This window comes from Phytophthora sojae, assembly GCF_000149755.1.
Source record: "Phytophthora sojae unplaced genomic scaffold PHYSOscaffold_2, whole genome shotgun sequence".
NCBI lineage: Eukaryota > Oomycota > Peronosporomycetes > Peronosporales > Peronosporaceae > Phytophthora > Phytophthora sojae.
In genome coordinates this window covers 10,991,814-11,015,092 of record NW_009258116.1, presented here as the reverse complement: position 1 = coordinate 11,015,092, position 23,279 = coordinate 10,991,814, and the positions used below count along the sequence as shown (strand labels likewise).

The window sequence follows — 23,279 nt, the reverse complement described above, 5'->3', positions numbered from 1 at the left end:
GAAAGCGGCCGAGGAGTTCCGACAACTCAGGCATTTGTGAAGAGAACCTCCTACTTCACACAAGGTTCTCTGTTACTACTGGCTGTCGATGTCGAATTCAACTAACGAGCTGTTGTTGCGACGACGGTGTGTCAACAGGCACTGAAGTATCCGAAGAACCTGAAGTTGACAGCCGAAATAATGGAGAGGAAGACACCGATGTATCAACTTCACTCGACGAGCAGTACGTGCAGCAACTGAAGGCAGATATTTTACACTTGCACCATATTCACCGACAACTTGAGAACGAAGTCCTCGAAAGTGATAAAAGTAGCAGAAAAATCACAACGGGATCGGCACCAAACCACGTTAAGAACCTGCTCCTCAACCGTGACACCAAAACATATCTCGGATGGAATTCGAAGTCAAACCCAACGTCATCTTCCTCCACTGCCAGTATCCAGACCCAACTGCTGAGGTACAACTACTCCTCCGATCCAGCACAGGTAAACTCTCACTACTGTTTTCAGTGTTCGGCGTCAAGACTGACAATTTTTTTTAATGATTTAGTTAGCTGCAGCAAAGGTCGGCCTTGAAGGGCTCTTAGGTGACACGCTTGTCTCGTTGATGGAGTTTTGCCTCGACCACCATGACTCTGAAAGCGAAGGTGGTATTGATTCGGAACGAGCAGCAGATACTGGAGCCAAATTATTCAAAATGAAGTTACTACGACCTCCAGTTGGCCAGAATACAAGGGATACGCCTTCATTACTGTTTGCAAATGGGTGCGGTACAAGCTCCGCCTCGATTTATGCTGGTGGCATTCTCAGGGTGCTACAGCAGACTCAGGTAAGATATCTACGTACTTACCGTTATGAAATTTATCGCTGACGTGTGCGTGAGTCAGGTTTTGAAACGCAGCAAGCTAGCAGCTACGGGTGAACGAAAAATTCTCGTGAAAGTGATCGCTGATAGGGACTCCGAGCTCAGACAGTTAAAAGAGCAGATAGGGTTCTTTAAAGACGTTCTGGCACGCAGACGACCTCGCTTCGAGCGAGTAAAACGAGTTCAAATCCCGTACCATGAAGGTGATCAAGGTGATACCCCTGAATCAGCTGAGAATGAAAGCCCTCAAGAAAATGATCAACCAGTGTCAACTGTGGCGGCAGAGCAACTAGCACGACTAGCAGCTCTGGAAAAAGACCGAGTGGAGTCTATCTTTTCGATACAGAATTTGGAGCGACAGAGGATCGAGTTGCAGCAACAGGTAGGATCTACATAACTTCACGCTATTCAGTGTTCATTGTATCTGATTGCTGTCTTTGGCAGCTTGAAAGAGCGAACTCAGAGTTGCACTCTGCTGGTGAGCGACTTGAAACCACGGAGCGGCTACACCGAGAATCCATGATTGTTGCCAGCAATTCGTTCCAGGAACAGGTCTGTGCGAAACAAATGCTTCGGTGTTTTACTTATGCTTACTGAAAGTACTCTCGCTACTGTACAGATGACTGTAATGGAGAAGCGCTCAGTAGATCTACAAAACTCTCTCGCGTCGATGGTTGAACAATATCGCTCTTTGGAGAACTCTGCAAACACGGAGAAGGCCCAGCTTAGGCGTGACAAGTTGGAATTGGAGCGCCTGATGCGTCTGAAAGAAGATGAGATTGGACAGAGGCAGACTCAAGCTACTGCGAAAGCTGAAGCACAAGCACAAGCAGCCACTTCACAACTACATTTCGTGACTAAGCAGCTCAATCAAGCACAGCAAGCGTTGGACGAGTTGCGCCTTGAACTGAAGGCCTCCCAGACAGACACCAAACAAGCCCAAGGCACTGTGCGCAGTCTTCATCACGACTTGAAAATCCGAAACGAAGACATTGAAAGGCTGACTGCGAAGCTAGCAGCAGTGACGACTACAGCAGAGAGCAAAGCGGCTTTGCTACAACAGAGCGAAGCAATAATCGAAGCGACATCAAAGGAGCTGGAGCGTCAACAGATACTGCTGGAAGAGCAAGCGCAGCATGTACAGTTACTGGAAGCGAAGCTAAGCCGATCGGTTCCCGTTGACGACGAAGAGCTACAGAGCCGCCAACAGCGCGAAGAAAGCGCGTGGCATCAGCGGGTCTCGGCTCTGGAGCATGCTCTGGTAGCTGAGCGCCAAAACACTGCATTATTCCGGGAGCAGCAACGCAAAGCCCTTGCCATGGAGCAAGAGAAGGCAGTCCACGCTGTTGAGCAAGCTCAAGCGGTAGCTGCAGAGCTTGCAACAGCGAACCTTTGCTTGCTGGAGCGCAAACGTCAGCGTGAGCAGGAACAAAAGGCATTCGAAGAGAAAGTGAAGGAGTATACAGAGCGAGTAGCATCGCTGTCATCAGACAGAGATGGTTTAGAGCGCGAGCTTGATGCACTACGACGCCAGAATGAACAGCTTCGGCAACTGAATGAACAAGGCACCGAGGAAGCTGCTATGTCCGAGGAAGCGCTACAGGAGGAACTCTCATCGGTGAAAGAAGAGTTGAGAAATCTGACGGAGATTCGCGAGAACTTGGATCGAGCACTCGCTCACGCTTTAGCTTCACCTAGAGGCAAATCTATTAGTCACCAAACCAGCTTGTCAGAGCTGCGAGCGGAGCTACAGAAGGCAAAGCAAAAGATTGTTGCGCTCGAAGAGCAGCTTTCTCACCACGGTAGCGTCCGCACGAGCGACTTTGAGAGTAAACTCACTCAAGTTAGTGCCAGGGAGCGACGCATTGCCGAAGAGCAAAGGTTTGTTGGGCATGAGGATCCATACAGCTATTGCCTATTAATCTTCACATCTCCGTGCGTGTGTGCATCCTTTAGAGGCCTGAAGAAACAACGAGCAAACGCGACGACAGAGCGTCTACAGGTTGAAAAGGAGCGAGCTGAGCTAGACCAACAGCGAGCAGCAGCCGAATCAAAACAGAAGGCGGATCACGAGCTCCTCCAGCGGATTATCATTCTACTAGCCCAGCGACTGCAGGTTATGATGGCGCTATTTGACACCGTTCTTTTCCCTACCAGCGGCCTAGATCCAAGCTCTTCAATCAGTGAGACGGCCACTATACCAGCCTTGCCAGTCATCAGCGCCCCCGACGACACCAGCAAATGGCGTGAAGTGCAGCAAAAGTGGGAAGCACTGCGCGAAGAGCTTGAAAGTGCTGACTGGAAGCTGGCCGATATGCGGACTCAACTGGAAGCACTGCATCTCGAGTACCTTGGATACGCGCTGGCCCCTCTTGATGGAGAGCAGTCTTCGCGTCCCCAACTGCTCGCCGGATTCCACGGCCCCAACCCATTCTCCGACGCCGTGGCCGCCGGGCGAGATACTGTACCTATCGCCGAGCAACTGAAGGCAAGCCGCCTCTTGCGTCGATTGTCCTGCCCCGGTGACAGCTTCGAGGCGCGCGTACGCCAAGTGAAAGGTGTGTCATTCGCGTCCTGATCTTTTGTTGCACAACACTGACCGTCTTCTTTACAGCCGAGGAGCACGAGACTTTCGCTCTCGCCCTGGCCAGAGAGATGGCGGCCATGAAGGACAGCTACGAGCGACAACTGGAGGAGCTTCGCGGCGAGCTCCGCAAGACGCAGCAGCTGCGGCAGCTGACCAGTCAGCGACTCCGCGCCGAGCTGGCGACGGAGCGCACTCGCAGCCAGCGAGCAACGGCGCAGCTGTCCGAGCGAGTTGCAGAACCGCAAGAGTCGCTGTTAGCACAGGATCAGGCACTGGCGGCCACGCAGACCGAGCAGCAGGCGATCCTTGACAAGCTCGCGGCGGCCACCGGCGACGACGAGCGGCAGCGCGCGCTACAGGATCTGGCGGCGCTCGTGGGTGGCGAGCAGCGGCGTCGCGAGCGCGAGCGCTTGACCAAGCTGCTGTCGTACTGCGGGTCATCCTCTGTGACCGTCGAGCGCCGCGACAGCGCGCTGGAGGAGGAGACGGTGGACGCGGGCCTGGAGCGGATCGCCATGGTGGTCGATGACAATGTTGAAGCGCAGCCGAAGTGAAGTAGGTAATACCCGGCTCTGCACGTCCTGTAACAAATAGTCTACTGCAGATACAAATTTGGGTGCATTCTCCCTTTCTACTAAAAATCAATGCTGTGAACACTGCATAATCATACGTATCGCGAGGAATCGGCTTTGTTGAAGCGACTTTCTTGAAGTGGCCTGCTTGCTCACAAGTGTCGACGAATGGGGTGGATTTTCAGCGTTTTCGGAACCCTCGCTTGCTGTTTCCCTGCTTGCTCGTGCCTTCGACTGCATTAGGTTGGTATGGAGACTGCGCTTCAGGTGATATGAAGCTCAGTGCTCTACAGTATGTAGCATACAGCGAGCTGTAGCCGCGAGGTTGGCGCTGTCGCGACTGCCGTCTTGCCGCCATATTGTGAGGCGGCATGATCGGAAGCCGCCCCATCTCCGCCGCGGCTTCTGCAGCTGACAAGCTTCAGCTGGGCTTTCCCCGTTCCCTCCCGATCAGATGCCCAAAAGCACCGGCACGACGCCGCCGCGCGGAGATTGACTAACAACCAAGGTGATCGCCGTTGCCGTCGCCACTCGTTCCGATTCGAAAGCGAGCGCGCGCAAGTGAGGTTTCGCCGCCCACGGCTTGGCATCCTAGCACGTCTTTGCAAGTCCAGCGTGATGCTCTGGTTCCCCAGCAGGTCCACACAGGGATGCCTGCGCCCGCCAATGCGCTCCAGCTCTTTCCCCTGCCCGGCTTGCGGACTGCGACCTCCTTTGGCCGCATTTGCTTGCAGCGAAATGCCAGCCCCAGTCGCGGCGGCGACGAGCTTGCTGCGCGCGGCTCGAGGCTCGAGCGAAGTTCGAGGAGCTTCTGGAGCCACAACGCCGGCATAGGCTGTAGCGACTCGAGACCAGCCATCTGGAGCCCGGAACTTGATTGTTGGGGCTCCCGAATTTGTTGCTCAACTATTTTTCTCGCGCGACCGACCAGGCGTGCGCAGAAGTCGATCACCTGTTTCTCCTCGATACAAATTGGTTGTGTATCACGGAGCCATCAGTCGGTCACACCAGCCAAGCATAGTGGGACGTGGCAGTGCGCATCCCCTTCCACCCTTTCTCAGTGCGCTGAACGTCGAGGATTTGAGGCACAACTGCGACGGTCGCAGCGACTGGGGTGCCTCTCGTACCGGAACCGTGGCGAGTACTGCCTGCCCAGCAGTCTACCGTTTAGTATTGCGGGCTGCAGTTGTGGCGCCGACACCGGGTCTCGTCAAGTTTATCTACGGCCGTGGGCTGTCTTCAGACCATCAGGTCTCACGAGAAGAACGCAATGGGCGATTCTCGAGAAACAGAGACGAGGCGGTGGAAGCAGCGACGAGGCACGCAAGCACCGTTTCTGCAAAAGTATCTTTTAACACCCCACTAATTTAAATCAGTGTTTTGCACCAACCGTAACGCCAGCGTGGTTCGCAACTCTATCTTTTAGACGCCTTTCATTCAAAAGAAGAAGTCACACAGTATCAATGCAATGAGATCAACAATGTAGTGATTTCCTTGTCTTTTGGCTAATTTAGCAATCGGTACATTTACACTTTCGCCGTTCAAAGAAGCATTCGTTTTGAGCTCAGATCCATGTTTTCTAGATCAGGGCATGATATCTCTCTAAGTCATTCACAAGTGCAAAGCCTGTGGCAGTATGGGGGGGGCACAGCATACTGCTCTCAGCGTAAATTGTAGATGAGGGTCAAAGAGCAAAAATCCAGCGAGCACAGGGGTGGGGAGGGGGGTATCACGTCGATTACTTTATTAAGTTAGTCTATCGGTCGTGGCCTAAAACGTTTTAACAGCATATTTGCATTTGAAGAGAACTTTCAAGAATGCCAAGTCGGAAGAGTACTCGTTTTAAGGTCTACCAAGGCAAGAGTAGCTCGTCTCGATGCCTTTTTAAGACAGAGCTCCGTGTATACTTCCTCCGTACTATTAACTCATTTACTCTTACTGTAGTTAGCGCTCCAAGCTCAACCTACTAGTACATGTGCGGCAGTGTCGCAAGCTAGACGCACCCGAGAGCGACGAAACAGCTGCGAATGCAAACGCCACGGACAGCAAGTCCATTATCATAGCACTCGTACGCATGGTGATACCCGCAATTTTATCTTGAAGCTGCGCACCAAAACTTCATCGGAAAGAAAGCGCTCAAGCATTGCCGCGCTCTGGGAAGGTCTCTTCGTGCTCGCTAACTGTAAGGAGATGCTGAAGTGGGCCTGGCTGTCACATGTTGCCCATCACGGGGGCCCATCGCCGCTTCTTTTTGTTTTGACTCGGGGTTTGTATTGGCGATCTCCTCACGCCGTCGCCCTAGCCCGCGCTGCCGGTGCTGGCATTTGGTGGTGTGCGCCACACCCGAGTCTCCCGCTGTTGCGGCGCCCGTCCCGTTCATTCACTCTGCTTTCTGCGCCGCACCCCTGAGGTCTCCGCTCCGGCCTTTTTCCCACAGTAAACCGCCGCCGAGTGTCGATCCCCCCCCTGAGCATGGAGTGGATGCAGTCGCGTGACCAGCTTCTGCACGGCTCGGCGCCCGCCTCCGTGCCCGCCTTCAAGCTCGTGGACTCCAGCAACCGCGTGCGCGAGCTCACGGACCCGCTCAAGCGCCAGTTGGGCGCGTCCACGGCCTTCTACCAGGCCCCGATGAGCGACGACGGATTCTCGGCCGCCGAGCTCGAGGAGCAGCGCCAGCTCGAGCAGCAGCTGCAGGTGCAGAAGGAGGAGATGTGCTTCATCTCGCCGCTGCCGCGCCCCGACGCCGGCCGTCTGCGCGTGCCCACCACGTCGCACGCCTTCACATACGGCGGCTCCAGCTCGTCGTCCAACCTGCACTCGACGCCCCCGCTGGCCCCGCCCGTGTCGCCGTTCGCGAGCATGGCGCTGTCGGCCCCCGCCGCTCCCATGGGCAAAGCGCACAACCCGTTTCTGTCTGCCAAGGTGGAGAATAGCCCGCGCTTGCCGTCGCTTAATGCGATCCGCAACTCGCCCGGGACCCACTTGAAGTCGCTGGGTATTGCCGCGCGTCCGCCGCCACTATCGCTGCGCTCGTTCTCGGATGTGTCAACGCTGTCGTCGTCGTCCCAGTCGCCGTCCCCATCGCCCTCGCCGCTCCACCAGCCTCAGCTCCTGCACCAGCACCACCCGAAGGCCCCGTTGCGTTCTCTGTCGAACTCTTCGCTGTCGTCGGCGGCCTCCACGTCACCGATGTTGTACTCGCAGTCGCTGCCGGGCGTGTCGTTCCTGCAGGAGAGGAGACGCTCGCGCATGTCGTTCGACGGTGCCGACCGTATGTCGATTTCATCCGAGGACGAGGACAGCGGAATGCGTCTGCTCAGCTCAAGCGTGGGGCGCAGTGAAGGCAGCAGTGACGCCATGACGGCGGCGGCGAACGCCGCGGCTCAGGCCGCGCTGAACAACAGTAACGCGCGCAGTGGACGTGTGTGCAGATATGCGAATTGCAGTAACATTGCTCGCTCCCGCGGCCTGTGCCGCACGCACGGAGGTGGCAAGCGTTGCTCGCACCCTAACTGCAACAAGAGCGCGCAGGCGAACCGCAAGTGCATTGCGCACGGTGGAGGCACTCCCTGCTCGTTCGAAGATTGCGAGAAGACTGCGCAGTCGCGCGGCCTGTGCAAGGCCCACGGTGGTGGCGCACGGTGCAAGCACCCGGATTGCCCCAAGAGCAGCCAGTCTAAGGGCTTGTGCCGCGGCCACGGTGGCGGCATTAAGTGCAAGGCGGAGGGCTGCGAGAAGTGGGTGCAAAAGAACGGGTACTGCATCAAGCACGGCCGCGAGCGCGCGATGACCTCCTGAGCAGGCACCTCTTAGCATAGCGGAGCTATTTGCTGAGTGTGCTGGGCAGGGTCTGCCAGGAGCTGAGCTGCCCGTGAAGCTGTGAAACTAATCTCCCCCGTGGAGGCTATGGATGATTTATTCAGTGGAGGGTGTTCCCTGTAGGAACGCGTGCGTGGATACCGAGGAAGGACCAGCTGATGGCACGGTAGGAATGAGTTCCGTGGTGAAGTTGGTGCTTGGAAGTGCTTGAGAAGTATTATTGGAGTTGTATATATAAATCAACAGTTTGCTTTGTCTGTCTCTTTGCTCGTAGTCTATTTGACCTAGCTGTTTATTACCAAGCAGTCCAGCATGGAGATCGAGGTGCGAGTGGTGCGGGCGCGCGTGTGGTTGTCCAGCTCGCTGTTCCTCCGCCAGGATGGCTTCTTGTCCCTCACCCGAGTCGGCAATACGGAGCACGTCGCGTACGCAACCTTGCGCTCTGTGGAGGGAAAGCGCGGAGATCAGTGCTCGCCTGCCATTGTTATTCGGGAGCAAGGACAGCAAAAATGCTTTCGCAGTGTGACGATCGGCTGGGAGGAACAAGCGACGGCTCCTGGCAACAATTGCTTAAGGTTTTCTTTGTCTGAGGCCGCAGTGGCTGCAGGCGATGGGCCAGTACGCCCCAAGAGCAGCACCGACCAGTTACCAGCTCTGCCTCGACTTGATTTCCAGCTCTTCCTTCTAAGACCCCGCTCTCGTGGCGGGACGTCGGCACGCTCGCGACCGCAGACGGTGTATTTGGGGACGAGCGGGTGGCAATTGAGCGAGAAGGACGTTGAAGCGTTGGCCTCCTCTCGAGAAGTGGTGTTCCTGACAACACTGCAAGACGATCTTGGTACTCTAGAGGTGAAGCTCCGGGACGTCACCTCGAATGAGCCGAGCAGGGTTGGAGGACAGACAACAGCGAAGGACCCGGCTGTAGATAGTGAAGCGGATGCCCCCACAGGCTTTAACATCAATTGGAGCTCCAACGAGGCTCTGCAAAAGGACCTGGCTGAAAAGGGTACGATCGCTGGTAATAATGGTTGGTATACTTTCGACCGGGACTAATGCTGCTCTCTTTTCCTCTCGCCCTCAGCTCGATTGAAAGCTGAAGCGGACAAGAAGCTCATAGCCCAGTTGAAGCAAACTACAGCCAAGACAGCGAAGTTTCTGGAGAGTCGCGACATCCTACTTGCTCACTTGCATCGTGCTCGCGCCGCGTCTAAAATCCAGCGCCAGTTTCGTGCACTGCTATACAAGAAGCAGGAAGTCATTGAAAAGCTGCATCTGGAGGAGGAGGCTCGTATCGCGGCGAAGAAAGCGCGAGTCCGCGATAAGGTCATCGAGCGCAATCGCCAGCGAGCTCTAGCCATGCGAGCGCGGCTTCTACAGCATTTCGACAATAACCACAGCAGCCAGGATACAAGGCCGGAAAATTCTATGTCACTTCAAGAAGCGAAGCGGATAACTGAGATTGAGCGGACCAAGTTGAAGGAGCGACTTGCGGTTCTCGAGATGCAGCGCCAACAACTCGCAGCAAGCTCTCACCGTAGAGCAGCTGCAAGTAACCAAAACTCGCCACAGCGTCGCAGCGAAAAAAATTTCGACGACGACCTCGTCCGTGCCGTACAGCAATTGCATTTACGATGAATTCCACTGCACTTGAGTTTTGTATGTTTCGTATTGTGAAGTTTGGAAACTTAGGGTGAAAATCACAGGTATACATTCGTACTTTGCACGCCATTTGTGTATTACTTGTGTAACATCACCAACTTTAACGTCGACCATGGCGGCCATGACGCCCAAGCACGAAGAACTCGCCACCACTACGGCAGTTCCAGAGCTCCATATCAAGTAAGGCCTCGTACCACTCATCTACAACCTCTATTCTCTCAGAAAATGTTAAATTATACTCCTAATTCTTCCTACAAGCTGAGAAAATAGCGATTCTACAGAGTTCCTAGGAGAGCTAACGGCTTCGCTGCCTCGTTACGCCCAGGAACTTCGTGTGCTCCGCCAACTTGGGGATGCGATTCGACCTGACGAACCTCCTGGTGAAGTCCCACCGCCGAGCTGAGCTCGTGCCCAAGAAGAACTGCATTCTCATGAAGCTGCACAACCCCAAGGCAACGGCCATGCTCTTCGCCAACGGCAAGCTGGTCTGCACGGGGGCGGAGACGGAGGAAGCCATCAAGAACGTGGCGCGCAGGTTCACGCAGGTGATCCAGAAGATGGACTTCCCTGGAGTGAACCTCATTGACTTCAAGATCCAGAACGTCGTGGGCACGTGCGACTTGGGCTTCCGCGTGCTCGTGGAGGCGATCGCCTTCGCTCACAGCGACTGCTGCACGGTGAGGAGCTGGAGACGATGACGATGCATACTTGTTGTGGTTGGAGAGTGCTGATTCATTTGATAATGCGGTTAATGGTGATGCAGTACGAGCCAGAGCTCTATCCGGCGCTCATCTATCGGTTGGACAAGCCGCAGGTGAAGGTTCTCGTCTTTGTGAGCGGGAAGGTCGTCTTCACGGACTCCAAGGAGCCACGCGAGCTGTATGCTGCCTGTGAAGCCATTTATCCGGTAAGCTTCATTCTTTGAGGGGATGTGTGCAAGGAAGTCGCTAACTAGTTTTTGGAATGCATGATGTGAAGATTCTTTGCCAGTTCAAGGATCCCAAACCGATCGAGCCAAGCAGTGCTACTGGTAGTGAGAGAGGGTCGGGCCTTCATCTAAAGACGGACACTAGTGATGAATCACACCTAGACGACTAGGAACTGCTCGTTGACTCACTAACAATTGTGCAAACATTTTCTCATTTGCTGTCTGTTCAACTACGAGTTTTCTGTTTATTCTCGCTTCGCATTAGCATTCGCGAAGAAAGCACGCTGATATGACAAGCGAAAGAGCATCACGAATATCCACGTCGCTTGAAGTGCATCTATCAGCTCATTGGTGATGGCGACGGGGTCTTCACGGGGAGTCAGAGGGATACTAGCTGGTGTTTTCTCTTGCTGCTTGTGCTCACGTTCAAGTATTGCTTCAGTTGGAGGTTGAATGGACTGCCATCGAGCGACACTCTTTTGCAGCCTCGAGATGAGATCCGATATCTTGTGCAGAAACGGAAGTTGATCGTTCAGAGGATTGACCAACTTTTCGGTTCGAGCGATGATGTATAAGGCCAACCGGTGATGAACGCTAAACGACGAGGTATCGGCTAACGCAGTCGACTTGGCTCCCTTACGAGACTTTGAGGCCATAATCTGGTCCAGCTTGTTCTGGAGGGCGTCAAGGAGCCATTTTATTGTTTGTTCCTGCCGAAAAACAGAATGCATGTTAGTTAAATAACTCGACCGATGGGATGACTGACTGCACTTACGAGTGAGTAGAGCTGGCAAATGTCGGAATGTAAGAGAAGTCGGTGAATGAGCTCATAATCACGTTGTTGCAGACCGAGAGGTGTTCCACTTTCGTGCATGACGTCAAGCTCGTATATCGAAAAGGTATCACCAAGCTCAAGTGCCCTTGATGCATATGGGGTCCATACATTCGTTGGTATTTTCGATCTTTCGCAGTCGGACTCAATGCCTTTGAAATACAGCAATGCGTTTTGTCGTGAAAAGAAAACGCCGTACTCCGATATTCGAAACAACAGCAATGGTGGCAAAATTGCAGAGGGGTCATCGGTGATGTGGTCATTCGTGGAGTGGTGGTGGAAAGCGTACACCTTTGTCACTTGCAATATCGTGAGACTGCTGCTATCTCCATGAGTATTCACTTCCGCGAGTTGAATGAGAACTTGGAGCATACATTGTGGTCGCGTTGCCTCTTCAGCTAAGGTATGTATGGACTCGTCCGTAGGCGATTGAAAGAGATCCATGGCTGCCATTAGCTGCGCGGAAGAGTCTAATGCTTGAAGTTCCAATTGTATTTGCCAACAGTTCTTCCCAGTAGGACTTCTTGGTGCTGTTGCAAGTCGTCGTATGTCTGTGAGCACTGCTTCCAGGAAAAACTCTCGAGCCTGACTGTTCTCTTTCCCCTCCAGGACGTAGTGTTCAATAACATCCAACTCTTTCAGTATTGATGAGCTTTCGATATCGTTTAAAGTCCGTTGAGCAAAGAGGAGTGGGTGGAAAAACAACATTGTCTGGAAAACCGCGAGTGAGTACGAGCTTCTGGATGGTTTGTAGGTACTTTCGTGAAAAATACCGTGCTGTACGAGCCATTCTTGAGTTTGGGATAATTGGTCAACTTTTACAAGTTGAAGTAGCCTCGAGTTGACAGCGCATACGCTTGATCCTTCGATAGAAAAGAGATCAGGCCTTGATGAAACTCGAATGATACTCTGCAGTTCAGGTGGTTGCATCTCACGTCTCCAGACCAGCTGGCGTAAAGCGAAAACCTGTAGATTGATCGAAACATCGATAAATGGATTCGGCGGTAGACGAACTGCGACTGTGTTCATTACGGCACTTTCAAGGGCCATATCGAGACCAGAGTCAACGATTGCTTGAGCAAAAACAAGCTCAGATACAATTGTAGCTGGATATCGTCGTTCCTCGACCGCCATTTCAAGAGCTCGAAGCACATCAATTTCGTCCAAAAGGGTGGAGCTATTATCCTGTTGCTTGGCCACTGACGCGTTAGCTGCTGCTTGGTCTGCTTCTTTAAATGCGGGGTTTACTAAGCCAAGAAAGTCGCTGAACGTGGTGCGAACCATAATCAGCAATAGCTCATCAAGACGCCGAAGTGCCTCGACGAACTCATCAATCTGTCGATCATCTTTCAATTCGGACGCTGCTTGGACCTCGTTATTATATTGCCGCAAGAGAGAGCAAACTGGATACAGCACTGAGGTTGGAGCAAATGCTTCCGATTCCACCAGGAACCTCTTCATCCAGGTTTCGAGCGACATGTAGCTTGTCTGAATTATTGCTACCGTTGCAATAGAACAGGTCGAGCGACAGAGGACACTCATCCAAGCTTGGTGAGCCTGGACAAGATTTCCCAGGTCGTAAGCAAAACACCCAACCAGATCATTTGTGTACTCTCGGAATGCATCGTAGGCGAGCCCCATCCGACGAAGTTCGTTGACTGTCTTCTGCAAAACACCAATAAAACCGGATCTTGGCTTTGCTTTGGGGATAACCACGACACTCGGAGAGTCAGGGATCGCAGTTTGTTTCTTCTTCTGTGGCAGCTTCGCTCCCTCTTCGTCTTTCAGTGCAGCATCTTTGAACCTAGATGCGACCTCGACAGCACCATTAGGGTCGAAGAAAAGTCCTGACGTCAGTGCTCGACTCTCCGCCATGAAAGATTGCCGTGAGGTGGGAGTGTTAACACCCTTATCAGTAAGTTTGCCTTTGTCTTCCGCAGCAAAATGGAAGAAAAATGCTTGTTCTACTTGGTACACAAGGCTTTTGCCGCCGGTTGGCAGCTGTACCGGTTCGTATCGAGTGAGAGTGATAAGCGAATTGGACACGAGAGCAGTCTTAACAGCACCGATAAAAGCGCTTCGGCTTTCCGTAACACGTTCGATATCCCACACGGTTGTTGCTGCGTGTTGATCGGACATTTCAGTAGTCGATGTAGCTTGGGGAGCAATAGTGATTCCACCGTATGCAACACAACCGCGGTAGACTACAGCTTCTTCCTGTGATAGAGATGCAAAAGATGCTGCAGCATTGCCCACTTCGTGCAATTGTATGAGCAAGAACCGAGCGAAAACTCCCATCGCTTTCTCCAAGTGAACCCCCGAAACAAACACGTGAGTCTCCAGATCGAGAAAAGTTGAAGGTAGATGTCCCGACCGAGTGCCAAGAAAGCCATCGCCCACTAGTACACCATACGCATTCACTCGGCACTCATCGTCAGTAAACTCTTTACGAGACACCAGTCCTTGAAAAGAGACGTTTATCTGGTCCAGCAGAGGATAGAGATTCGCTCCAGTGAGCTGCTCTAGCGTTGACTTCGTTCCCCATATCGGCAGTGCGAACTGCTCGTGCTCCACGCTGCATATTTGGAACCGTGCGGGTACTTGGGCTTGACCGTTTAGTGCTGCTAACTCCAGAGAAGAGCTGCTGCCACTGCATTGAAGAGCAAAAGTCTGCCGAAGCTCGTGCATGCGCATGACTTTGAGCAGCTCCGGGTACGGGTTTGCTGGCAATCGAAGCTGCGTCTTGTACGCTGTAGCCAGCTTCGCCATGAAACCCTCAATCACCTTGAGCAGCTTCGTGCGTTCGAAGTACTGGTCAAGAAGACGCTTGCGCTCTTCAGCTTGCGCCTGCAAGATGGATTTTCCCGCTGCTGCGGTGTCGATAGCTTTGCTGCCAGTTGCCTGGGGCGGCACTACGCCTGCCTGAGGACGGGATACCATTTCGACCAAGACGACGCTTGACTTGAACCGTTCAAGTTGATCGGGCGCTACAAACAAGGCAATCTTAAAAAAAAATACGTCTATGTATCGGGCTGGTAGAGGCAGTTGACGTTGCCAAGCCTGCGGTGTTGGCCTATCAATCGAATATTTAGAACTGTTCACCATGTCCAACAAGCACGGCCGCCTATTTGATCTTGGCGGCATTGGCCTCCGGAAGCCGCTCAATCACGTACTTGCGGTTGGAAATGTACATGATGGGGACACCAGGGACCTTACGGATGCGGCGCTTGAGCTCGCGATCACACGTTGCGACCACGTAGCAGCGGTGCTGCTGCACGCGCTGCAGCAAGCAGTCATCTGCGTACGTGCCCTTGTGCGTGCACGGCAGCCGCTCGAAGCGCGGGTCCTTCGCTAGTCGAAGCGCCACGCGGTACTTGTGGCCGAGCTTCTCCAGTTCTGCCATCACGCAGTCCGTGATGCAAGGAGTGCCTGCGCCGTTCCAAACAAGAGCACAATTGCCATCTCAGTTTCTCACTCCATACGTTCTGACAAACACAGCACTTTGTACAAACTCACACTTGGCGAGGAGGCAGTCCATCATGGCCGAGACCACCTCGAGCTTGTTCTTGATGGAGAAGTTGATGAAATTCGTATCCACGATGACGTTGTACGGCGGGCCCAGCGCCGAGTTATACTTGAAGAACATGTTGGACGGGATCTGGTCACTGCACAGCACAGATGACACCAGCGGCAAAACAGAAAATGAGTCTCCATCCCTCCACCAGGACTGACGCATGGTTGCTTACATTTGCTTGGGCTCCGCAGCCTTGCGCTTCTTCTCGTCGGCCTGCGCTACCGCCTTACGCACCGAATTGCTGCAATAAATAAATAAAATAGCAGGTAAAAGTGAGTACAAAACGGCATAGTGCACATCCACCAGCCAACGCTGCGTAGCCGACTGCGCCAGAGGGCAGAGACGTACATGCGCGTGTCGCGAGGACTGATCATGCGCTTCACAGCGGCGAACTTGCGCGTCTTCTTGGCTTTTCCCTGCAGCAGCAGCAGAGCACAGAGCAAGAGCACCATCAGTACACAGATGCAATAGGCAGCCCCAAGGCACTCACGACGCCCGCACCATCGTCTCGGAGTCTGCTGCGTCCTGCGACCTTGTTCCAGCACTGCCAGTGGTTCGTACTGCAGCCTTTGACCGACGCCGAGTGGACCACACCATAATACACCACACCACCACTGTGAAGCAGATGTCCTAAAGAATCAGCCAGGTACAGTGTACCCATCTGAGCAGTGCATCATTTCACAGTAAGCGGCAACAATGGCGGGCGAGGATCGGCGCGGCATGACCGCGTTCAACATGGAGGAGGAGAAGGACGAGGGCCACTTCGACGCGGACGGCAACTTCGTGTGGGACGACGAGGCCAAGAAGGTGCAGGAGGAGGCGTGGCTGGACGGCGTCTCGGAGCAGCAGATGGGCGCAGCCAAGAGCGCCAAGAGCCGCCGCGAGTTCCGCGACGAGCAGGCGGAGGAGACGCTCACGACGGACGCGGCCAACCGCACGCTGGCCGCGCTGCTGAAGCCCCGCGAGACGGTGCTGCAGGCGCTCAAGCGGCTCGGCTCCAAGAAGCGGGAGCGCGTTCGGCCCGGCAGCAAGCGCAAGCAGGCGCAGATGAAGGAGACGCAGCCGGCGCAGACGGAGGAGGAGAAGAAGCAGTTCGAGCAGGTCACGGAGGCGGCGGACTTCCTCATGAGGTCGGGCGAGGTGGACGTGTACAGTCAGATCAAGGAGGAGTTCGTCCCCGAAGAGGAGCTGCTGGCGCAGCGGAGAGAGAGGAGCGTGCAGTTCGCTGAAGATAGCGAGGGCAAGAGCGAGGAACACCCGCCCAAGCAGGAGGTCATGTGGGAGTACAAGGCTACGGACGGTCAGATCCACGGACCGTTCCCTACCTCAAGTTTCGTTGCTTGGCAGCAGCAGGTGAGCGAAGTTTGGGGTGAGATTGGTGTGAGATGGAGTTGATGGGCTGAGTGTGGGGGTGCTGGTTGTGTGCAGGGCTACTTCAAAGGGGAGTCGGCAGTAGAAATGCGGCAAGTTCGAAACGACAGTGGTGAGGATGACAAGGCAGAGCAAGAGTCGAACAAGAAGCAGAAGCAGGAGACCGAAAAGGTCTCTGCCGAGCAAGAGATGCTCAATGACTTTGAAGACAGCGACGACGAAGAGGAGGCTCCGGCTGCTAAAGACAAGGAGAAGGCGGGCGAGAGCCCATGGAAGCGATCCGATACGATCGATTTTTCCTCATATTAAAGCTGATACAGTGGAAATGCACTCCGCTAACACACGCGTCCATCTCGTAACGAGATTCTCGTTCCTGCGAACGTCGCCTCATGAGGCGTGCGTGCGACTGGGAGATATTGCATTGGGCCATGGCGGCAGCTATTAGTCGTCCTTCTTGGAGTACGCGCTGGCGCCAGTGTTGGACCTCCGCGACAAGTTACGAGGGCTCCATCGCCTCGGCGATCCTTGACTGCGACGTTGGTCCATGTTGCGGCGCCGTACGTCCGGGTTGTCGTTCAAGTCCTCATCCTCGCTGGAGTCGCTGTCATCCTCCATGAGCGGGCGTTGGCTGCAACAATAAAGGTCAGTGCTTCGCAACAAGTCAGCTACAATAGCTTCAACTAGCTCACCTCTTGGGGTCTCTGGCGGCAGGCGCGTCGTTGCGCATCTGGAAGCGCATGTACATCTCGTGCATCTTGTTCTTCATGACTACATCCAGCGAAGCATTCAGCAGTGTGTCAGCTCAGCGCAGTATAGTAGCAACAAGAGGCTACCTTGACCCCACTCACCTTCGCTCATGGAGGTGAACTTCTCGCTCATTGCCGTGTACGTCTCGCTCGCGATCTCAGCTGCCGTCTTTTCGGGCGGATAACTCTGACTCTGCCGGGAGGACCTGTTCTCATGGAAGTGCGACGAAAACTCTTCACTGGACAGCACTTCGTCCCGGAAGAACTGGTCCTGCAGCATGCGCGCCAGGATCGCGTCGCGCTCCTCCTGCTCGGACAAGCTGCCGAACTCGTCCACGGGCAGGCGCAAAAAGTCGTCGGGAAGCTTGACACGTCCGCGCGTCTGTCTAGTTGGAGAGGCCGACGGAGACGCCATCGGACTGCGCTGCCGACGCGCAGGAGACCTCGGAGTTGCTTGGGCTTGAGCTTGTGGTGCAGGCGGCGGCTGCGACGCGAGCTCCTCTGCGGCGCCAGGCGTCGCGTCCATGGCCAGCAGCGAATCCACCGTGCTCTCCACGTCTCCTTGGTGCGCCTCTAGCAGCTCCTCCAGCACATCGACGTCCCAGGACGGGAACATGCCGCGCAGCGCGGCCAGCTCATCGCGGAAGCTCTGCGCCATCTTTTGGCTCAGCTATTTTCAAAAGTGAGCCATGTCGCTCGACATTTGATACTATCGAAGGGAGACAGGTCCCATCGCGTAGCATAAACCTTTTGTCGATCATATCCCTGCATCGGGCGTCATTCGCCGATCGGGCCAAGGCGTCGAGATGATGAGAGCTGCCCACGTGTGCGCGGCGCTGCTGCTGGCCGCGCTGCTTATGGGGGACGCCGCGCTGGCGGAGCCCAAGGCCAAACCCGACAACACGTGCCGCTCGGCCGGCGTGCTCAAGTTCGACCAGGAGACGCACCCCATGCAGCGCGTACGTGGCCGAGCTGCTGCTCCTGCTGCTGCTTGTACTAATATTACAGGGATACGGTGGTGGATATGAATGTCTTGTTGATGCAGTCGAAGGGCATGGAAGTGTGCAGCAAGTACCGCAAGAGCACGTGCTGCAATGCCTCGCACTCGCACGCTCTGCGTCTGTACGTGAAGCTGGCGCAGACACTGCCATGGGGGCTCTATTGTAGTGCTGACACCTGTGCTTTTGTGTGCGTTGTGGATCTCTGCAGTAAGATTCGCGAGCCTGTTGTGGCCAAGTTCAGCCGCAAGTGCCAGCGTCTGGCGGAGGAGATGGCCTGCTCGTCGTGCCACCCGCTCATGGGCACGTGGCAAATGAAGAACGTGTGTCCGAGTCTGTGCAACGACTGGTACGACGCCTGCAAGGACGAGTACTACGCTTACGGCGGGTCAGGAACGTTAGCGCCATGCTACGGCAATGCGCTGGTGTGCTCGCCGCTCTCGGCCATCACCAACTCCGGCGCAGACTTCTGCGTTCACATGGGCTTCCACGTCGGCAGTGATACGGATGCTGAAGGCATCGACTGCTTCGATGGATCCGTGCCCGAACAGCTGGGCGAGGCTGAGCCTACCGAGCCTTGGCATGAGCAGCTGAAGCGCATGCTGGAGGAGGAAGCCGAGAATCCGTCGGGTCTGTTCATTGCAGGCGTCTTCGTCCTCACAACGATTATTTTGATGGGCGGCAGGTTCGCGCGGCAGCTCGGCGACCCGTTTGGCGGCGACCAGCTCAGTCTGATGGAGGTGCGGCGCTTACAGCAGGAGCGGTACGAGCGTGGCGAGCAAATGTACGACGACGAGACTGACAGCAGCAGCGACGAAGAGCACGCGCCGCGGTCAACACCCGACGACGCAGATGACGCGAACGAGGAAAACAGCACTCCTTCGTCATCATAATCTGCTTTGTTTCGCAAGACTCGCCGCCTCGCCTCCGCAGCTCTCTGAACGTGACCAGCAGCATTGTCCAGCTCGATGCATAAGATAGAAGTCTAATAATTTGAGCGCAAAGTCAGCAGTATGTCAGTCGGACATCGATCGAGGCCGAGTCTGCAACTCCACCCTGTCTTCACAGCAGCAACTACACATAGACAACACGAGTTTAGCAGCGGCACCTGTATTCATTATTCACTCGTGGTCTTCTTGGTTCCTGCGGCGCTCGCAGAGCGTCTTGGAAATGCTAGCGCCGCTCACCCTTCGCACCACCTGCACCTGCCGTCTCACAAATGTGTAGCCCTTTTCCTCTGATGTGGCAGCCTACTTCTCGTTCTTGAGCAGCTCCACACGCGTCTTCCACTCCTCGTACTGGCACTTCTCGTAAGCGTGGCGCAGGTCCTGGCACTTCCACGGGAGGAAGAGCGTGGCCCGTCGGCACTCGTTCAGCGGGATCAGCAGGCCCGCGCACGTGTCGCGGTAGTGCAGCGGCAGCTTAGCGTCCACCATTTCCTGGCGCGTAGGCACGCGGGGAGCTGCGCGCAATTAACAGCGACAAACTCGTCAGAAACATCTCGTTCCGGGCCGTAAAAGCACGCGGAGGAGCGCAAACTTCGGCATAAGACGACGCGAGCCACACACGCGTGGACTGCGCTACATTGTGCCGCTGGGTATAGCGCTGTATCGCCGCAATTTACCTTCGTAGTGACCGCCGCCCATGATGGATTTCTCGCTCGTTCGCACCTCCGGAAACGCTCCAAAGCTTAGCCTCACGCTCCGCCCCTCAATAACCCCCTTCCATCCTCGATATCAATTATTAGAGGGGTGCGATAGGATTCGTTGAAATTAGGTCGCATTTTAAGCCAATCCAGATGCGCTCGAAGACCGGGGGTCGTGTGAGGACAAGTGACGAAGCAGTGACAGGATGGCTATGAACAGCGCCGCGCCGGCCCCCGTGCTGCCCAGTGAGCTGCAGCAGGACCACAAGGCCGTGGGCGCCAAGGTGCGCGTGGTCACCAGCGGCCAGGAGAGCTTCGAGGGCATCATCTTCACTCTGGACCCCGTGGCCAACTTCCTCGTGCTCGGTACGTACAACTCAAGAGCAAAGCCTACGCTTGCAGAGAGCTCCTGCTACTTGAAGCCGCTCAGCCAATGCTGGATGCAATACAACTAATGCCAAACGTTGGTACTGTTCCATGCAATAGAAGAGCAGGACGGAGCCAAGAACAAGACGCGCATCTTCCAGCTCGAGGCGCTGCAGAAGGTGGAGGTGCTGGAGCCGGCCCCCGCCGGACTGCAGCTGACGCTGCCGGCCATCAGCGAGGAGGAGCTGCAGCGCCTGGAGCAGCGCAACAAGGGGCTGGCCGAGAGAGCGATGGCTTCCATTGGCCAGGGCGTGTCCGCTGAAGCCCAAGCGATCTTCGATGCGCTTAACAAAACGTACGTCGTCGTGTTGGCTGGACGGTTGAAGGTGTGGCAAGACTCTAATGAGATTATATGTTGCTGTCTGCAGGATGCCGTGCGAGTGGGAAGGCGCCAACATCCGAGTGATGGGAGAAGTGGTGATCAAGCCGCCGTACCAGCCGCAGAACTGCGTGAGCGCCAACACGCAAGTGCTGTCGCGGGTCAAGAAAGTGGTAAGCTGACAATATGCTCGAATGTTTGCGGGAAAATTGAGCAGCGAGGCTGACAGTGTCATACTTTCGTATTGTAGCTGGAGGGTGAGAAGAGCAAGCTGAAGAAGGCCAAGAAGTGAGCGAGGCGAATATGGCTGTTGCTCTAGAACATATCCTGCGGTCGAGGCGGTCCTCTGCTTCAATGGGGGGATGCACTAATTGATCGCTATCGTCACGAGGGCAGGAGTTGAGAAAAAGTGTCAGCAGAAGCTCATGTAGAAGCAAGCGTCCTGTGTACACTTGGAAGTAATGGAGGATGGATGATATGACATACAAAATCTAACTGTACGCATCGTACCCAGATCGGTGCCGTTATCAATAAGTAAATTGCCGAGAAATTAGTCTCTTGGTGTAGAAAGAAGAGGATATCGGCATCGTGCATTCAACATGCTTTTTCGAGTCCTCAAGTCTTCTTGTTCATGCGAAGTTTTTATACTCGAATTTTGGCGCAGAAGGAGATCACATTGAGATCAAACCATCGATTGTTACCTCGGCAATCACAGCCCAGTACAGGGATGCAAAAAATACTTTTACATGCTGTGGCCGAAGCTATTCAAGATCCAGATTGAAAGTAATGTTGTGAAATCCTCACATCAGGCTGCGTTACTCTGCAGTCTTCCTTCCAATTCAGCAGCCTCAGGCAGCATTTTAGTGTTTTCCACGCCATCAGTCGCGCTTACATCGTCTTGCTCCAAAGCTGCTCGGGTTTTAGCCTAACAGTCGCATGCGAAAGGAGATTGCATTAAGATTCAACCATAGCGCCGGATGTTGCACAAAGCAATTGTTACCTCGACAACCGCAGCGCACGGATCACCGTACCAGGTGATGTTCTTGTTTTTGCCAACGATGAACACTTTTGGCACAGTGAAAAGGTCACACCGCACAAGATATCTGCAATATATTCGCGATAGGATCAGTACTGAAGAGAAACGGATAGTGCGTGCATGCAATACGTACTCCTTGCTCATAAACCCGGTTTCGATGCCAATCGGAAACGCGAATTGCTTGAGCTCACGGAAGTTGCTGGCATCGCGACCTTTGACCTCGTACATCGCGAGCTCTTCACGGGATTCCTGCGTCAGCCCAACAAATTGCACAGCTGCATAGAAGCCCAAACCGAAGAGGAACAACAATGGTTAGACAGACCACTGGAAAACAGTGTGAGTCGGCAGCCATCGTATTGTACCTGCGTTCGAAACTGCTTCGTGCAGACACGCGAAAACTTGCAGAGCTTCTCGAGACTTCTTGCACCACGTTCCCTGTCAATTTCACGTCGACATGAGTCGGTAAGGAGATCTTGCTGATGACTTCTCGCGACAAGGTGACGAGCTCACGTACGAAAAACAGGATACACGTGACCTTGTTCAGCTTGAGTTGGACCGGTTTGCCGTGAATGAAGTCGACCCTTTCGAGGTCGTGAGCTGGCCAAGGCACGCACAGCGCTTTAGTTCCTAGAATTTCAGATTGATAGAGTGGTGTAAATAGCGTAACCTTTTTGGAGTCTCTCGTGTTGCATCATGCGCTCGTACTTGGCCTTCCGCAGCCCTCCGATGAGTACGACGACCACCATGGCCACCACGAATAGATAGTCCTTGACCAGCCAGTCTTTGCCGGTGGACATGGTCGTAAGCCATGCCGCGATGCCGCCTACGAGCAAAGCTCGACCTCCCATGCTGTTGAAGCAAATCATCTGGTGTCGCTTCAAGATCCCGAATGTGAAGAGAATATCTTGTGAAAGGGCACTTCTCAAAAATGTAAATATTTTAAACATTTTTGTATTCAAATAAATACCCCCCCCCCTCCCGCTACAAGCAGCCCCATCCATTTTGGACGATGAAAACCCACCACTGCACGTTTTGGAGACCACAACCATATTGAAACATCTCAGGCAACCTGTTCAGCTTATTAATGGCACCTCTTGCTTGGAGAACTCAGTGCGCTGGGCCAGCTTCGCTTCCGAGTTATGGACAAGTTTACGGTAATCCGTTGGTTTCACGTGGATCGCCAGCCCACTGGACGCAAGTGCGGGATCGAGCAGCCTGAGCATCTGACGAGCCTATGGAATCAACGATGCTTACAAGGAACCGCGGTATGGTCATTGCAGCCTACCGGACTCCCCTGGGACGCTCACGGACAGACACAGCAAAACGTCGCGCAATGTCCGCGCAACCTTAGTGCGGGGGCATCGGTCGCGATCAAAGAGTTTCAGGTTTGATAGAGACTTTCTTCGGGGGGGGGGGAGCTTGACGGACGCTGAAGTAGCCCGGTGTCCGAGGGTGATGCGCTCTTAGTCTTTTGCTAAAAGTTAATTTGTCGTTAATCTTGCATGTTCAGTATCGCCAATCGCCAACATCCGCAACTTGTCAGACGCGACTGGGTCGGCAAGCCAGCGATTGCTCAGGGCTGACCACCACGTTGCACAAACACGAACATGTTTCCGACCAGACGTAACTTTTGACCGCCCAACGAACTTCCGTACGTAGGCATATGCCGGTGCTGCAGTCCGTCCGTAGAACTGCCATACCAGTAGCAGAGCTAGCGCCGTCCACCGTGTGCGGTTTGCCGCTATCAGGATACGTCGGGCCGATACAAAATTCCATGGGTCAAACCAGTCCGACAGCAAGTGCAGTCACTGCACTGCAGTGGGGGCATTATCATTCATCACCAATGGCAGCACCAGAACCGCAATCGGGTCCGCTGGTACGCCGGAGGCATGGTGCTTCGCGC

General features: G+C 54.5%; 11 protein-coding genes across 11 annotated transcripts; 7 read left to right on the top strand and 4 right to left on the bottom strand.

Moving 5' to 3' along the window:
• Positions 1-3,178: 3,178 nt before the first annotated feature.
• On the top strand, positions 3,179-4,005 carry PHYSODRAFT_485510 (hypothetical protein; the record flags this gene model as incomplete). Its single annotated transcript, XM_009523273.1, has 2 exons — positions 3,179-3,386; positions 3,479-4,005. The coding sequence occupies 2 exons, from the start codon at positions 3,179-3,181 to the stop codon at positions 4,003-4,005; spliced, it is 735 nt and encodes a 244-aa protein (XP_009521568.1).
• Positions 4,006-6,495: 2,490 nt separating this feature from the next.
• PHYSODRAFT_359616 (hypothetical protein) lies at positions 6,496-7,821 on the top strand (the record flags this gene model as incomplete). Its single annotated transcript, XM_009523272.1, has 1 exon — positions 6,496-7,821. One exon carries the CDS (start codon positions 6,496-6,498, stop codon positions 7,819-7,821), a length of 1,326 nt encoding a protein of 441 aa, XP_009521567.1.
• Positions 7,822-8,154: 333 nt separating this feature from the next.
• Positions 8,155-9,477, top strand: PHYSODRAFT_327193 (hypothetical protein; the record flags this gene model as incomplete). Its single annotated transcript, XM_009523271.1, has 2 exons — positions 8,155-8,848; positions 8,924-9,477. 2 exons carry the CDS (start codon positions 8,155-8,157, stop codon positions 9,475-9,477), a joined length of 1,248 nt encoding a protein of 415 aa, XP_009521566.1.
• A 377-nt stretch (positions 9,478-9,854) lies between these two features.
• PHYSODRAFT_484921 (hypothetical protein) lies at positions 9,855-10,426 on the top strand (the record flags this gene model as incomplete). The annotated part of the gene is made up of 2 exons (XM_009523270.1): positions 9,855-10,178; positions 10,265-10,426. The coding sequence occupies 2 exons, from the start codon at positions 9,855-9,857 to the stop codon at positions 10,424-10,426; spliced, it is 486 nt and encodes a 161-aa protein (XP_009521565.1).
• A 3,959-nt stretch (positions 10,427-14,385) lies between these two features.
• On the bottom strand, positions 14,386-15,432 carry PHYSODRAFT_345116 (hypothetical protein; the record flags this gene model as incomplete). Its single annotated transcript, XM_009523269.1, has 5 exons — positions 14,386-14,690; positions 14,778-14,926; positions 15,008-15,076; positions 15,184-15,251; positions 15,337-15,432. The coding sequence occupies 5 exons, from the start codon at positions 15,430-15,432 to the stop codon at positions 14,386-14,388; spliced, it is 687 nt and encodes a 228-aa protein (XP_009521564.1).
• A 123-nt stretch (positions 15,433-15,555) lies between these two features.
• Positions 15,556-16,515, top strand: PHYSODRAFT_484481 (hypothetical protein; the record flags this gene model as incomplete). Its single annotated transcript, XM_009523268.1, has 3 exons — positions 15,556-16,188; positions 16,264-16,302; positions 16,390-16,515. 3 exons carry the CDS (start codon positions 15,556-15,558, stop codon positions 16,513-16,515), a joined length of 798 nt encoding a protein of 265 aa, XP_009521563.1.
• A 132-nt stretch (positions 16,516-16,647) lies between these two features.
• PHYSODRAFT_485639 (hypothetical protein) lies at positions 16,648-17,610 on the bottom strand (the record flags this gene model as incomplete). The annotated part of the gene is made up of 3 exons (XM_009523267.1): positions 16,648-16,834; positions 16,896-17,007; positions 17,040-17,610. The coding sequence occupies 3 exons, from the start codon at positions 17,608-17,610 to the stop codon at positions 16,648-16,650; spliced, it is 870 nt and encodes a 289-aa protein (XP_009521562.1).
• Positions 17,611-17,976: 366 nt separating this feature from the next.
• On the top strand, positions 17,977-18,843 carry PHYSODRAFT_480320 (hypothetical protein; the record flags this gene model as incomplete). Its single annotated transcript, XM_009523266.1, has 2 exons — positions 17,977-18,074; positions 18,162-18,843. 2 exons carry the CDS (start codon positions 17,977-17,979, stop codon positions 18,841-18,843), a joined length of 780 nt encoding a protein of 259 aa, XP_009521561.1.
• Positions 18,844-19,200: 357 nt separating this feature from the next.
• On the bottom strand, positions 19,201-19,416 carry PHYSODRAFT_483267 (hypothetical protein; the record flags this gene model as incomplete). The annotated part of the gene is made up of 1 exon (XM_009523265.1): positions 19,201-19,416. A coding segment is annotated over one exon (216 nt), but the record flags the coding sequence as incomplete, so codon positions are not given.
• A 385-nt stretch (positions 19,417-19,801) lies between these two features.
• On the top strand, positions 19,802-20,847 carry PHYSODRAFT_555839 (hypothetical protein; the record flags this gene model as incomplete). Its single annotated transcript, XM_009523264.1, has 4 exons — positions 19,802-19,961; positions 20,082-20,316; positions 20,390-20,513; positions 20,591-20,847. 4 exons carry the CDS (start codon positions 19,802-19,804, stop codon positions 20,630-20,632), a joined length of 561 nt encoding a protein of 186 aa, XP_009521559.1. The 3' UTR covers positions 20,633-20,847.
• Positions 20,848-21,516: 669 nt separating this feature from the next.
• PHYSODRAFT_479562 (hypothetical protein) lies at positions 21,517-22,242 on the bottom strand (the record flags this gene model as incomplete). The annotated part of the gene is made up of 4 exons (XM_009523263.1): positions 21,517-21,612; positions 21,776-21,811; positions 21,891-21,973; positions 22,044-22,242. The coding sequence occupies 4 exons, from the start codon at positions 22,240-22,242 to the stop codon at positions 21,517-21,519; spliced, it is 414 nt and encodes a 137-aa protein (XP_009521558.1).
• Positions 22,243-23,279: the final 1,037 nt, after the last annotated feature.